At 49.1% G+C, this 15,799-nt stretch overlaps 1 protein-coding gene across 1 annotated transcript in view; it reads right to left on the bottom strand.

Annotated features, from left to right (window-relative positions):
- Window positions 1–14,635, bottom strand: part of PNPLA4 (patatin like phospholipase domain containing 4) — a 42,853-nt gene extending 28,218 nt beyond the window's left edge. Inside the window, exons 1-4 of the mRNA XM_068962948.1 lie at window positions 14,614–14,635; window positions 12,222–12,414; window positions 9,040–9,134; window positions 7,202–7,337 (exon numbers count right to left, since the gene is read on the bottom strand). Of these exons, the coding sequence (XP_068819049.1) occupies window positions 7,202–7,337; window positions 9,040–9,134; window positions 12,222–12,401 (411 nt within the window). The 5' untranslated portion in view covers window positions 12,402–12,414; window positions 14,614–14,635. The remainder of the gene's footprint in view (window positions 1–7,201; window positions 7,338–9,039; window positions 9,135–12,221; window positions 12,415–14,613) is intronic.
- Between the last annotated feature and the right edge of the window lie 1,164 nt (window positions 14,636–15,799).

Below are 15,799 nucleotides of genomic sequence, written 5' to 3'. Positions count from 1 at the left end.
AGTGCACAATAAATCAATGCATTTACATCATCCCGAAACCATCGCCCCAACCAGGTCTGTGAAAACCTCGTCTTCCACGAAAACCGGTCCCCATTGCCAAAAAGTTTGGGAACTGCTGCTGCGTGGTAACGCTGATGAGCTTATGCCCATTTCACAGTTGAGAAAACTGAGGCTCAAACAGAATGAGCCTCGGAGGCCACCGTCAGGGAATGACAGATCTAAACGGGAATACCGGGAGATGCACAGAAAACAGCGGATTATCCAAGACGGCGTAATGAGACACTCGGAGACACAGGGCTTCTACTTGGGTTCTCAGTACACACACGGACACCCTATCTGTAACAGAAAGGCCGCAGTTGAATGCTGGGTAATGAAGAACCTGGCTTTTAAAAGAGAAAAAAGTTGGTAGTAATTAAGAGAATAGATAAGCCACCGATAAAAACCACGGATATTCAGTACTCTCCCGCACATTCCCATCCTTGACATGTCCTGCCTCCGTTTTTAATCCTCGTTCTTCTCGGACACCTGCAGACTTCCCAGGTCAGAGACAGGAAGCCCAGAGCTGAGGGCTCAGAGCCGGGCGTGCAAAGCTCCCAGCTGACGCCAGTTGCACAGTGTGGGCTGCCTCTCCTCTTGGCTTCTAGAGAGTGGAGCCCTCCAGTGTCTACCTAAGGAGGTAGGGGGGACAGTAGGAGGCTTTATTCTCTCCCCCTTACCCCCACATTGATGGAGGCATCAGAACCACCACCCCAGGACTTCCCGGCTGGTCTAGTGGGTAAGAGTCCGCCTGCCACTGCAGGGGACACAAGTTCTGTCCCTGGTCTCAGACAACCCTACACGTGCCACGAAGCCCATGTGCCACCACTCCCGAAGCCCACCCTCTACAGCCCACACGCCACAACGTCTGAGCCTGCACCCCAGACGCAGAGAAGCCACCGCAATGGAAAGCCCAGGCACCACGGTGAGAGAAGGCCCTGCTCACTGCAACCAGAGAAAGCCCGGATTATAGCAACGAGGACCCGGCACAGCCGGCTCAATGAAAATAGATTGGAAAGGTGTTCCCTGGCGGCTCAGCTGGGAAAGAATCTGCCTGCACAGCAGGAGACCCCAGTTCGATTCCTGGGTGGGGAAGATTCACTAGAGAAGGGAAAGGCCACCCACTTCAGTATTCTTGGGCTTGCTTCCCTGGTGACTCAGCTGGGAAAGAATCGCCTGCAATGCGGGAGACCTGGGTTCGATCCCTGGGTTAGGAAGATCCCCTGGAGAAGGGAAAGGCTACCCACTCCAGTATTCTGGCCTGGAGAATTCCAAGGACTGTATAGTCCATGGGGTCGCAAAGAGTCAGACACAATTGAGCGACCTTCCGTTTCACTTTTCACTTTAGATTAAAAAAAGGAAGAGAGAACAACTATCTCAGACAGTGGTTCCCACTGGCCTCATTCATCAGGACACAGCATGTCACCACCGAGAGGGGAGTGTTTATTTTATTTTCCCATTATCATGCTTTTTTCTTCTTCCCTCCTGTACGCTTCACCAATCTTGCTCTTTGAACTACATGCTCATGTATATTCCAGGCATATATTTCATACATGATTATCACCACCATCTGCTGTCAAGGAACTAGCCACCTGTTTTTTCTTTTGCGTTTCTGCAAAAGGTTAGAGCATTCTACTCAACATTTAAAATGCGTCTCGTATAACCTAGGATACATGTTAATTATTCAATTATTCTCCTTACACGGTATTATGCAGTTGTGTCAACTGTTTCTCTTCCGTTCAATGAACTCAAGTAATTACACTAGTTCTCTGAGTAGTTATTATCCAAAACAAAGCAAATCAGAAGAAAAAAAAAAAAAAAAGTCCAGTTTACAGACTGCCACAGTTTGCTATCCTGGAGAAGGAAATGGCAACCCACTCCAGCATCTTGGCTTGGGAAGTCCCACGGACAGAGGAGCCTGGCAGGGTATAGTCCGTGGGGTCGCAAAGAGTCGGACACGACTGAGCGACTAAACCGCCACCACGGTAGACTGCTGCTGCTTTAACAAGCGACTGCAAACCGAAAGTCTAAAAGCAAGCCAAACGGACGATCCTAGGATATGGAGAGTGGGACTCAAAATAGGCTGGATCCACCTGAGCGGAAGGATTCAGGTGACGGCAGGGCCTTCCTTCCCGGGGGCGCCTGGGGAGGCGGGGTTTCCTGCTCATTCAGATCTTGGTAAAGCATGCAGTTCCAGCAGCTGTAGGACTGCGGTCCCTCAGCATCACCGCCTGGCCCAAGGGGTGCACACCCTCTGTGACCTACTTATGCTAAGTCTCCTGCATCTCAGAATCTGCAAGCGTCTCTTATTTCTAAACCCACACATGCTTAGCTGGGGTCTGCCCACCTAACCCAGCACCACCTCCCCCTCCCCACTGAGACCCTCACGTTCATCCTGTCTACACAATCCCCTCTGCCAGGTGAGATTCTGGGTTCACAGCTCCTGGGGGGTACAGTGTGGATATTTTGGTGGGGGGAACGTTAGTCACACTCCCACACGATAGGAATTAAGAGGGTGATTTTATCGAGCGTTGGTGGAGGGGGAGCATGGTGGCCAAGCAGAATGTTACACACCTGGACTCCTGTGGGGCCTCTAACGTAGCTCCCTTATTTTGTCCACATCACTGAACGTGAAGGATGCGGCTTCTTCGTGCTTTCAGTAGGTGCCACCGCAGTTCATTGACTTATTAACTCATATTCATTCACGGAACGCACACTGATGGAGACGGCACAGTGTCAGGGCTGGGCACTCAGTAGGGGACCGAAGACAGCAGTCCCTGACCCTCTGTGGAGCTTACACTCTAGTGAGGGAAGACAGACAAAAACTAAGCTACACAGAGCAGTAACAAATGTGTGCTGAACAGTGGTCAGCGAGCCACGGTGGGATATAGAAAGCATCCAGAGCACCTGACCTGCCTCCGGAAAAACCTGTCTGCAGGTCAGGAAGCAACAGTTAGAACTGGACATGGAACAACAGACTGGTTCCAAATAGGAAAAGGAGTCCGTCAAGGCTGTATATTGTCACCCTGCTTATTTAACTTATATGCAGAGCACATCATGAGAAACGCTGGGCTTGAGGAAGCACAGGCTGGAATCAGGATTGCCAGGAGAAATATCAATAACCTCAGATCTGCAGATGACACCACCCTATGGCAGAAAGCGAAGAAGAACTAAAGGTGAAAAGTGAAAGAAGAGAGTGAAAAGTTGGCTTAAAACTCAACATTCAGAAAACTAAGATCATGGCATCCGGTCCCATCAATTCATGGCAAATAGATGGGGGAACAATGGAAACAGTGACAGACTTTATTTTGTGGGGGGGCCCAAAATCACTGCAGATGGTGACTGCAGCCATGAAATTAAAAGATACTTACTCCTTGGAAGAAAAGTTATGACCAACCTAGACAACATATGAAAAAGCACAGAAATTACTTTGCCAACAAATGTCCATCTAGGCAAGGCTATGGTTTTTCCAGCGGTCATGTATGGAGGTGAGTTGGACTACAAACAAAGCTGAGCGCCGAAGGATTGATGCTTTTGAACTGTGGTGCTGGAGAAGAGTCTTGAGAGTCCCTTGGACTGCAAGGAGATCCAACCAGTCCATCCTACAGGAAATCAGTCCTGGGTGTTCATTGGAAGGACTGATGCTGAAACTGAAACTCCAATCCTTTGGCCACCTGATGCAAAGAACTGACTCACTGGAAAAGACCCTAATGCTGGGAAAGACTGAAGGTGGGAGGAGAAGGGGACAACAGATGAGATGGTTGGATGGCATCATTGACTTGATGGAATGAGTTTGAGCAAGGTCTGGGAGTTGGTGATGGACAGGGAGGCCTGGCATGCTGCAGTCCATGGGGTCACGGAGAGTTAGACACGACTGAACCGAGATGAACTGATAGAAAATATCAGGTGTTCTGTAGATAGAGTAGCCAGGCACAGACTTAATGAAAAGGTAGAAACTATGAGCAGAATTCCTGTTTGTTTTTTTTTTTTTTTTTTTAGTATATATATATATATATTTTGGTGGCCCCAGTGCACAGCATGTGGGACTTTAGTCCCCACCCAGGGATGGAACCTGGGTCCCCTGCAGTGCAAACATAGAGTTTTAACTGCTGGACCACCAGGGAAGTCCCTCCCCTCCTGTTTTATGATGGGATGACAGTCCTTTGTTCACAATCTTGTCCCCTTACGAATAAGAAGAGGTGTTCTGACCCACTGCCAGCCTGATGTCTCTGTGTTGGTGTTGACATTTTGTGACAACTCAGGCATGGATTTACCAGCTTCCCCCTTTCTAGTCTTTAAGTCTACACAAGCTTAACAATTACATTATAGAAAAATATTTTCTTAAGAGAGGTTGAATATCAGTGTATGAATGAGACAGGAGCAATTGGTACAAAGAGTGAAAATATTCTAATCTCTTAAGTCGCAGAGTAATTTCACTTGTCAGCTCAACACTTCATTAGGTATTTCAAATCATATCATTCAAATGTAAAATTCAAACAGGGAGATTCGATAGTTTAAAAAACAACAATGCATTTATCATTAAATTCAGGTGGAACTTTTAGCTCTCACGCTCAATCCATCACCTGTTGCCGTCTGCACACCATGTTCTCTATTACCCGAGGCTTGCTACGTTTCCCACAGAAAGATAAAGTGTGTGTCCCTCAGTCACGTCCAACTCTTTGCAAACCCCACAGACTGCAGCCCACCAGGCTCCTCTGCCCGTGGGGATTCTCCACTCAAGAATACTGGAGTGGGTAGCCATGCCCTTCTTGAGGGGATCTACCTGACCCAGGGATCAAGCCCAAGTCTCCCGCGTTGCAGGCAGATTCTTTACCATGTGTACCATGAGGGAAGCCCCACAACACCCACAGAAGGAAAATAAAAATCAGCTGGTGTTTCTAAGAGCCGTGCATCCTTGCACGTTAGTCACTCGTTCACTCTGACTCTGCAACCCCATGGACTGTAGTCCAGCAGGCTCCTCTGTCCATGAGATCCTCCAGGCAAGAACACTGGAGAGGGTTGCCATTTCCTTCTCCAGGGGGTTTTCCCGACCCAGGGATTGAACCCAGGTCTCCTGCATGGCAGGTGGATTCTTCACCAACTGAGCCATCTGAGCTCCTAGGGAAGCCCTAGTGTGTCCTTGCCAATTTAAAATATTTCATGTATCCCCTTACCAATGCATTGCTCTTTGCAAGTCAGCTGAAACAACTCCCAGAGATCATGAATTCTCAACCAGCTTCCACATGTGTGTGGACAGAAAGGCGTCAATGCCAAACAGAAGAAACGAAAGGGAACATTCGGTTGAAAATGTTAAGAGACCTGGATTCCCAGTGGCAATCGGTACACCCTGGGGCGTGTCACATAAAATCTTTCTGCCCCTTTCTTCTGTTAAAAAAGCAACAGAAGAGGCGTAAATCTCGCCTGTCCTGCCTGATATACAGAAGGTGTGTGGAAGGATTGAATACGGTAGTCCACGCACAAAGTCTTACATGAACTGCAGAGCATTAACGTACGACAGTGTAAAGAACAGTTATTGGTGCTCAAGTTCATGCACAGGGTAAATGTGACCACGTGTGAACATCGTAAGAGAAGACACCGGGCGCGTCCCCAGGCCTCTGGGAGCCGCCTGCTGTGCTGTGGCCTCGGGAACACTGATATCCGTCCACCAGACGCAGGACTGATGCAGCACCCATTATCTATGAGGCCCGAGATGCAAAGCTGGATTTAGAGCAGGGGTTCGCAACCTCCGGGGTCTAATGCCTGAGGGCCTGAGGCAGAACTGATGCAATAATAATAGAAATAGAGTGGGCGATAAATGTAACGAGTAATGAATAAATGAATCATTCCCAAAAATCCTCCCGCACTTTTCCCCAGTCCATGGAAAAACTGTCCTCAGTAATACAAAAGAACTTACCGAACAGAAAGAGACTCACAGACTTCTAGAGGACAAACTTAGGGTTGGCTAAGGCGGTGGGGGTGAAGGATGGGGGGATGGATAGTTGCAGAGTCTGGGATAGACATGGACACACCGCTGTGTTTAACATGGAGAACCAGCAAGGACCTGCTGGACAGCAGGGAACTCGGCTCAATACTCTGTAATGACCTTATGGTTCCCAGGGGGAAGGATGGGGAAGGGACAGTCAGGGAGTCTGGGATGGACATGGACACACGGCTGTATTTAACATGGAGAACCAGCAAGGACCTGCTGTCCAGCACAGGGAACTCTGCTCAATCCTCTGTAATAACCTTATGGTTCCCAGGGGGAGGGATGGGGGGATGGATAGTTGCAGAGTCTGGGATGGACATGGACACACCGCTGTGTTTAACATGGAGAACCAGCAAGGACCTGCTGGACAGCACAGGGAACTGTGCTCAATCCTCTGTGATAACCTTACGGTTCCCAGGGGGGAAGGATGGGGAAGGGACAGTCAGGGAGTCTGGGATGGACATGGACACACTGCTGTATTTAACATGGAGAACCAGCAAGGACCTGCTGGACAGCACAGGGAACTCTGCTCAATCCTCTGTGATAACCTTATGGTTCCCAGCGGGGAAGGATGGAGGAAGGGATAGTCAGGGAGTCTGGGATGGACATGGACACACTGCTGTATTTAACATGGAGAACCAGCAAGGACCTGCTGTCCAGCACAGGGAACTCTGCTCAGTGTCATGTGGCAGCCTGGATGGGAGAGGAGTTTGGGGGAGAATGTGCTGTGCTTAGTAGCTCAGTTCTGTGTGACTCTCTGTGACCCCATGGACTGTAGCCCACCAGGCTCCTCTATCTGTGGGATTCTCCAGGCAACAATACTGGAGTGGGTCGTCATGCCCTCCACCAGGGGATCTTCCCAACCCAGGGATCGAACCCAGGTCTCCAGCAATGCGGGTGGATTCTTTACCAGCTGAGCCACGAGGATACATGTATATGTGTGGCTGAGTTCCTTTGCCGTCTACCTGCAACTATCCCAACATTGTTTATTTATTAAGTATACCTCAATATAAAATAAAAAGTGTTTAAGGGAAAGCAAAAAAAAGTGTTCCATGAAACCCACCCCTGGCACCCGAAACGTTGGGGACTCCTGATTTAAAGGCCCCGCACGCTCACTGTGATCAACACGCACACCAGCGCTGGCTGGCCTCCTGCACCGTGGGACACGGCCGCCTTTACCTGGACGAGGTCCTCCCTGGAGGAAAAGCTGGAGGCCAGGCAGTTCCGCCCGGTCCTGCTGTTGGTGATGGAGACGTGCAGGCGGCCGTGGGCCAGCTCGTGCGCATTGGCAGGGAGAATTGACTCCACTCCGCTCCTGGAGGAGAGAAAGGGAGCGGCCTGCAGGACTGCACCCCCTCGGGCCTGCGAGCCTCGTAGCTGCCCCCACAGGAAACCCATGAGAGAGTCCAGACAGTGAGAGGGACGCCAGAGGCTTAGCAGCTGCAGAATCTCACACGTCCAAAGCCAAAAAAAAGTCATAAAATACAAGCAGTGGAGCAAAGCCCCGCCCGCGTGCTGTGGACAGGACAAGGCAGCCAAGATCGGCGGGAGGAGGAGGTCACCATTTACGCGGGGCACTGGGGTCAGGTGGGCTCCTTGGTTACAGCAGGGAGCAGCTCATAAGCTTGCAGGTTAACGACCATCATGGAGGACAGCCATTCTGCTTCATGAAACTGGCAGGTGGAGCCCCTCTGGCCTAAAGATGAGGAGGATCACGGGGGCAGAGACACGCGAGGAGACGGGACTGGGTGCCCGGGTAGCCAGGACTGGTCCAGCCGGGGGCTGTACAGAGAGCAAGAGAACTTCCATCTCGAGGGGCCTGAACGCCCACCGCACAGTTCCTCTTTGATGACTGGTCGCCTCGTAAACATCCGAGGAGCGACAACGCTGACTGAGCTCACTATGGTTCATCCACAGCATCCTGGTTACACACGCTCTGCGGAGAAACGTACTATATACATGCTCTGTTGCTCAGTCATGTCCGACTCTTTGGGACCCCATGGACTGTAGCCCGCCAGGCTCCTCTGTCCATGGGATTCCCCAGGCACAGATACTGGAGTGGGTTGCCATGGCCTTCTCCAGGGGAATCTTTCCGAATTGAACCCGAGTCTCCTGTGTATCCTGCATTGGCAGATGGATTCTTTGCCACTGTGCCACCTGGGAATATATATATATTTTCCCACCTGGAATCAAGATTGCTGAGAGAAATATCAATAACTTCAGATACGCAGATGACACCACCCTTATGACAGAAAGTGAAGAACCAAAGAACCTCTTGATGAAAGTGAAAGAGGAGAGTGAAAAAGCTGGCTTAAAACTCAACATTCAAAACTGAGATCATGGCATTTGGTCCCAACGCTTCTCGGCAAATAGGTGAGGAAATAGTCACAAACTATTTTGGGGGGCTCCAAAATCACTGCAGATGGTGACTGCAGCCATGAAATTAAAAGAAACTTGCTCCTTGGAAGAAAAGCTATAACCAATCTAGACAGCATATTAAAATACAGAGATATTACTTTGCCAACAAAGGTCCCTCTAGTCAAAGCTATGGTTTTTCTTTCCAGTAGTCATGTTTGGATGTGAGAGTTGGACTATAAAGAAAGCTGAGCACCAAAGAATTCATGCTTTGGTGGTGTTGAACTGTGGTGTTGGAGAAGACTCTTGAAAGTCCTTTGGACTGCAAGGAGATCCAACCAGTCCATCCTAAAGGAAATCACTCCTGAATATTCATTGGAAGGACTGATGCTAAAGCTGAAACTCCAATACTCTGGCCACCTGATGCAAAGAACTGACTCACTGGAAAAGACCCTGATGCTGGGAAAGATTGAAGGTGGGAGGAGAAGGGCACGACAGAGGATGAGATGGCTGGATGGCATCACTGACTTGATGGAATGAGTTTGAGCCAGCTCCGGGAGTTGGTGATGGACAGAGAGGCCTGGTATGCTGTGGTCCATGGAGTCGGAGAGTCAGACATGACTGAGCGACTGAACTGAACTGATTGATATATATATACACACCTCAATCGGGCCATGAAATCATAGCCAGGTGTCAGTGCCCCAAAAGACTGCCTTCGGATTTCTTCAGCAAAATCATAGGTAAACTTGTTGCATTCCTGAAAAAGAAAAGTAATACTTGACTCTATGTTTTGTCAGAAAAAAAGCAATTCTAGTTCCAGACCTCTGTGCCCACCACACAAGGTAATTATCTAAGTAAGTGATAGTTGCTGAGTCATGTCTGACTCTTTGCAACTCCATGGACCGTAGCCCTCCAGGCTCCTCTGTCCATGGGATTCTCTAGGCAAGAATACTGGAGTGGGTAGCCATGCCCTCCTCCAGGAGATCTTCCCAACCCAGGGATTAAACCCTGCATTGCAGGCAAATTCTTTACCATCTGAGCCTCCAGGGAAGGCTGCCAAACAAAATACCTGGACCCTACAAAGCTAACCCCAAATGTCCGGTGCTTCACAGGCTAGAATCCCTTCTGGGCCTGGCCCTTACCCGCCACTCCTAGTCTCCAGGCAAGCTATGTGTTCTCCCAATTACAATCTTTTTTTTTTAATCACCTTTGGAAAATCCTTGAAGGCTGGATTCCAATGCTAATTGAGCACTTTTTTTCTACAGACCTCTCTAAGGCAACTCCTCTCCCACGACAATTCTGTGGCCTCAGAAACGTTTCAACTGCAGCTCTGCAACAGCGCTGCCAATCAACACCAACACGTACAACAGAGAAAGGAGGTGTGATGACCTTCGTCTGCAAAGAGCAGATCACAGTCTCTGGAGGTTAGTCCGGGGCAAAGGCGTCCAATAAAAGCCCCCCGCCCCTTAAGTGGGGTCTAAGAGGCAAGCCAATGCTGAATCCTCTATTGGCACATGCTCACGTAAGAATGCAAGGGGGGTTAACATGAGTAAAATAGACAGCCAGCGGGAATCGCTGGGTGACTCAAGGAACTCCAGCTGGGGCTCTGTGACAACCTAGAGGGGTGGGATGGGGAGGGAGGTGGGAGCGGGGTTCCGGAGGGAGGGGATATGTTACACTTATAACTGATTCATGCTGTAAAGCAAAAACTAACAGAACATTGGAAAGCAACTATGTGCTCTGCTTAGTCGCTCAGTCGTGTCCGACTCTTGGTGACCCCGTGGACTGCAGCCCGCCAGGCTCCTCTGTCCACGGGATTCTCTAGGCCAGAATACTGGAGTGGGTTGCTCTGCCCTCCTCCAGGGGATCTTCCCGACCCAGGGATCGAACCCAGGTCTCCCAAGTTCTTTACCATCTGAGCCGACACGGAAGCCTGGAAAGCAACTATACTCCAATGGAAAAAAATATCCTATGACAAACCAAAACAGAAAAGAATATTACAAATTAATGTGTATATATATATGTGTGTGTGTGTATGTAACTAAGTCACTTTGTTGCACATCAGATATGAATAACAACTTTAAATCAGCTATACTTCACTAAAAAGAAATAAGAAAGAGAGAATTTGGGATGGGACGTAGGAGTGAGTTTTAAAAGGAAGGGGATATACGTATATCTGTCTGATCCATGCGGATGTATGGCAGAAACCAACACAATATTCTAATTATCCTTCAATTAAAAATGAGTAAAGGTTAAAGAAAACAAAGAATGCAAGGTGGATATAATCACCAGACAGGACAGACAGGAAAACTGAAGTTTGTAGGGCTAAGCATCTTTCCTACTATGTCATCAAGAATGCGTGTCATAGCCAGGATTTGAACCCAGACCCATCTTTGATTTTTTTAGTTCATCCATCCAGCAACCTACTGACATCAGGCTTTGGGCTAGGCACTGGGATTCACGAGATACACAGAGCCCCTGAGTCAGGGGAGACACTGCCCGAAACTGCCCATCCTAACTCGGCCCGAGAGTAGCTGTTTATGTGAGTTATTTTATGACGGGAGGTTCCTGGTGAGGAACGTGCAACCAACAAGCCAGCACCAACCAGAGGAGTTCAGGAAAGGTCAAAAGGAGGACACCACGTGTCCTTCCACCTCCCAGAATCCTTCTTGCGGGCATCCACCTTGGCTGAGCAAACAAAGAGGAAGGGCCGTGAGTCAGACTGATGGTCCAGAGATAACCAGGAGACTAATCCCATCACCCTAAAACCCCAGACTGCGAGCCACGTGGCAGAGTAGTCCTCCTGGTTCCCTCACCCTCCTGCTCTCCACCCGGGCGCCTCTTCCCAATAAAGTCTCTTGTGTTTAAAATGTTGTGGTTCTGAACACTTAAGTGTGACCTTGAATTCATCCCTGGGCATGGAAGCGTTAATCATTATATGATGACTGTTCCAAGTGGTTAAGAGGATGCACGTAATTAACAAATAGAATATTTTCCACCCGCTGAGGCCAGTTCTCAAAGTCAGAGAGAGCATCACGACTGTCTAGAAGCAGAAGACAGATTTTAAAATACACTGTCGTTGTTGTTGTTTGGTCGCTAAGCTGTGTCTAAGTCTTTTTCGACCCCATGGACTATAGCCCGCCAGGCTCTTCTGTCCATGGGATTTTCCAGACAAGAATACTGGAGTGGGTTGCCATTTCTTTCTCCAGAGGATCTTCTGGACCCAGGGATTGGACCCGAGTCTTCTGCATGGCAGGCAGGTTCTTTACTATTGAGCCACCATGGAGGGCTTAAAAATATAGACTGCATTAAATGAAATACTTAATGAAAGCTTATTATTATTACTTCTAGATACACTACTTGAAATTTAGGGCTTCTTACTATGGGAATGAAAAAGCCATTCATTAAATTCCATTATCATTCCATTTAAATTACAGGGTCATGTTTTACTTTACACGCCTGTCTGTAAGTAGAAGCAAGCAAAGACTTTTATCAGCTACATGTTCCAGGCCTTGAGAACAGGCTCTGTGTTTTCATGATCAGTTAACGGGGAAATAAATCTTTGCTGGAAAGAAACAAAGCTGGAATCTTAAGACTAAAGAAACACTCATGAGCAAAATAAGGCATTTTATTTCCTTGTCTTATTATCACCCCCCCAAATAATCTTCTTTTCCAAATGGAGAGCACAGGTCTTTAAGGGCGACATTTTAAAAGAAGTCTTAACCTTTTCTGTTTCCCAGGCAAAGGATGACTTCTATGCAGTTAACTTAATAGAGTTAAACAATCATCTTCCCTGTTTGTTCTTAATTTACTGGTGAGCAACACAGCCTAGTTACTAAATTACCTCTATTTTCTGCGGCGCTGTGAGGAGAACGGAAGCAACCAAGGATCCCGCGGAAGCCCCAGCAAAGGCCTTGACATCCTTCAGCAGCTTTCCGCCGTGTTTGCAAAGTGCCGATGCTGCCCCCAAGTGGTAAATGCCCAGAAACCCACACGCTGCAAAGGACAAGTTGATGGGCTTCATTCTAGCTGCGAAACTGGGGAAACAAAACCCAAGAAATGCCTGTAAGGTGGTCTAGTTTGTTCCACATGGATGCTAGTCATCATTTCTTAGAAGTGATGATATAAATACAATTATGCATGTTTAATTATACATACATACACACACACACACACACACACGTGCACGCGCGAATATATATGTAAATGGGCTTCACAGATAGCTCAGTTGGTAAAGAATCCGCCTGCAATGTGGGAAACCCCAGTTTGATTCCTGGGTTGGGAAGATCCCCTGGAGAAGGGATAGGCTACCCACTCCAGTATTCTTGGGCTTCCTTTTAGCTCAGCTAGTAAAGAATGAGTCCGCAATGCAGGAGACCTGGGTTCGATTCCTGGGTTGAGAAGATCTCCTGGAAGAAGGGAAAGGCTACCCACTGCAGTATTCTAGCCTGGAGAATTACATGGACAGTATATATAGTCCGTGGGGTCACAAAGAAAATGTATGTGTGTCTACATACATATAATTTTCTGGTCTAAGCATATTTTCAATCAAAATGTAACTGAACAACCAAATCTTTCAAGGAAACATTTTCTTTTTCCTCGTTCACCTTGACCCAATATACTTATGTTAATTTAAAAAATTAACATGTTTATATTTGTTCAGTACATAGACTATGCAGCCTACTTTCTAATTACTTGGCAAAAAGCAAATGGATTAATTTCAACTGGCAAGGCATTTGGCCTTTTTTCTTAACCTTTTGAAACATTTGGGGGCCTGGGTGACTGTTAACATTAGTAACATCACTACAGACTATAGCAAATTCCAGATTAAAGACATTTGCTCTTTGCAAATGGCATCAGTAAATTAAAAATAGACAGCTTGGCTCCCTACCCGGTTCCCTTGTGAGCATTCCTTTGTTTTTTGTTTTGCCTTTGTTTTCAAACTGATACTGACAATTATTCCATAATGCAATACTGAATTATTCAACAATTTAATGTATCTCATAGGGAAGTTTCTCAAGACAAACTGAGACTGCGACTGCCAAAGGCAATTGAAGGCCCAAAGAAATATCACCTGCACCACCTGATATTTGCAACAAATTTAACTGAAAAATATTTTTTTTCCTCGAAACCTCTGGGGGCACGATTTTACCGTGTGTATAAAACATTCACCCTTGCAATGCTCTTCACTCGGATGCTCTCTGAGTGAAGGGGAAAGGGGGGGTCACCCAGGATTTTGGTACCTTCAAATTAGGTACTTGGCCTGGGCCTGGAATTTAGGAACCTAAGGCCCTGATCCATCCTAAAGGAAATCAGTCCTGAATATTCATTGGAAGGACTGATGCTGAAGCTGAAGCTCCAATACTTTGGCCACCTGATGTGAAGAACTGACACATTGGAAAAGACCCTGATGCTGGAAAACATTGAGGGCAGGAGGAGAAGGGGACGACAGAGGATGAGATGGTTGGATGGCATCACTGACTTGATGGAATGAGTTTGAGCAAGCTCCGGGAGTTGGTGAGTTGGTGATGGACACGGTGGCCTGGCATGCTGCAGTCCATGGGGTCGCAGAGTCGGACACAACTGAGTGACTGAACTGAACTGAAGGCCCTGATGCTTGTGTCTTGAGCTACTGAAGCCGAGCCCTGGTTGGGTTTAATTTCTTAAGAATGGAGCGGGAAAAAGGGTTTGGGTGCTCAGCCTCCAAGGATCCAGCCCAGCGGTTGCTGGCCCAGTGCCCAGCCTCCCACCCGCGAGGTCTGGGTGCGGCGGGAATGACGCCTCTTACCCAGACACACTAGCCCCTGGAGACACGTGCCACTAGCCCCTGGAGACAGGTGGGCTGGTCAGAACCTGCGGCTCGCCGCTCCGCCCCCCCTCTACCAACGCAGGTCTGAGACACTTCCGCGCAGAGCGCATCCTCCCGCCCTCAACCGGAACCGGAAGGCGGGGCGGGGCCGGGCCGTCATTCAACTTGGCCCCGCCGATCAGGGCGGGACGACGCGCGCCTTGGGCCCGCCCAGGAAGGTTCCGCGGATAGAAGGCAGGCGCCCGGTCTACGACGTCATCACGCTGACGCCGGCGTCCGCTCGGCCCCGCCTGCTCCGTTGAAGATGCCGAACCTAACATGGCGGCGCGCGCTCGGCCCGCTTCACCCTGGTGTTTCCTCTCGCGCGGGTAAGGGAGGCGACATTCTGGGCTCGTACCATCTCCGGATAGCCAGGGTCGGCCCTTACCTGAGAGTCCGCTGACCGAACGACCCGCCTGTGCCTTGCACCGGAAGTGCTTGGCTCTGTGGCCGGCTGTTTCCCGGAAGTGGTTTCCCGTCTCCTCCGCCTCGAGGCGGGGCCGGCTGTCCGTGTTAGGGCGGGCTCTAGGGGCCACCTTGCGGCGGGCCGTCCCTCGGTTTTTGCAAGCCAGCCTGTGATTTGTTGTCCATCAGCATTATTGGAGAGGCCGAACTACGGCTTTGGGCAGCGTTCGGTTCTTCAGGCCGCCTTAGGCTGTGTGGACGCGGGTTGTGTTAACCTTTCTGAGCTTCCCAGGTGACTTCTCTGCAAAACGGGGTGGCAAAATGCGAGCTGGCGTTAACTCGTGGAAGTTGGTGCTGCAGAGCCGGCCTGCAGCTGACCAGTCTCTTGTTTTCGTCAGCAGGCGCCACTGGCCCTCGATAGATCTAAGCGTGGCGGCCCGCACTCGGCTGGCATTTCCACCCAGTCAAAAGGACCGGCGGCTCCTTCTGTCCCTGAAGAATGTCTTCCCTGTCTAATCCTAACAGTCAAGCCTGGAGGAATTGGTGGGCTTTGTGGTGGAAGGTGGCCCAGATCCCCTTGTTGGAGGACAGTTTTATTCCCACCGAAGCTACAGAAGAGAATCTGAAAAATGCCAAGAGTGTCTCTAAGCGGGAGAGGGAGTGGGCGGGAGCTCACTTTTTTACTGCCCCATTTGAGATTCCAGGGCCCTGGACTCTGCCCCAGGACACTTTCTGTAGGCAAGAGCGCGGGATGTGATGAGTAAGGAGGCGAGTTTGTTTTTCTTTCTTTTGAACAGCAGATCATGAAGACACCCTAACAACTATGGGTAGCACAACTGGCTTATGCTGAATTCTTGACTCCATTAGGATTTAGTGACTGGAAGGGGGAGTGGGTATATCAGGAAATGTAGAAGGACGCACTGTTCAATCTTTCATCCTTCCACTGCCTTCTAACTCTCTGGTAGGGTGTGGCCTTTCCAAGAGAGCATCCTCCAGGGAACTGGAGAGGAGGAAACCCAGGCCTCACATCTCCTGAAGCAGAGTCTGCGTTTCAGCAGAATCCCCAGAAGTTGCGCTGCAATGGTAAAGTTGGCAAAGGCCTGGCCTAACGCCTGGGGTGGTCTGGCTTAAAGCGATGTGCTGGCATCACAAATGTAAGAAGAAAGAAG

This window comes from Capricornis sumatraensis, chromosome X, assembly GCF_032405125.1.
Source record: "Capricornis sumatraensis isolate serow.1 chromosome X, serow.2, whole genome shotgun sequence".
NCBI lineage: Eukaryota > Metazoa > Chordata > Mammalia > Artiodactyla > Bovidae > Capricornis > Capricornis sumatraensis.
This window is presented reverse-complemented; position numbering and strand designations above follow the sequence as displayed.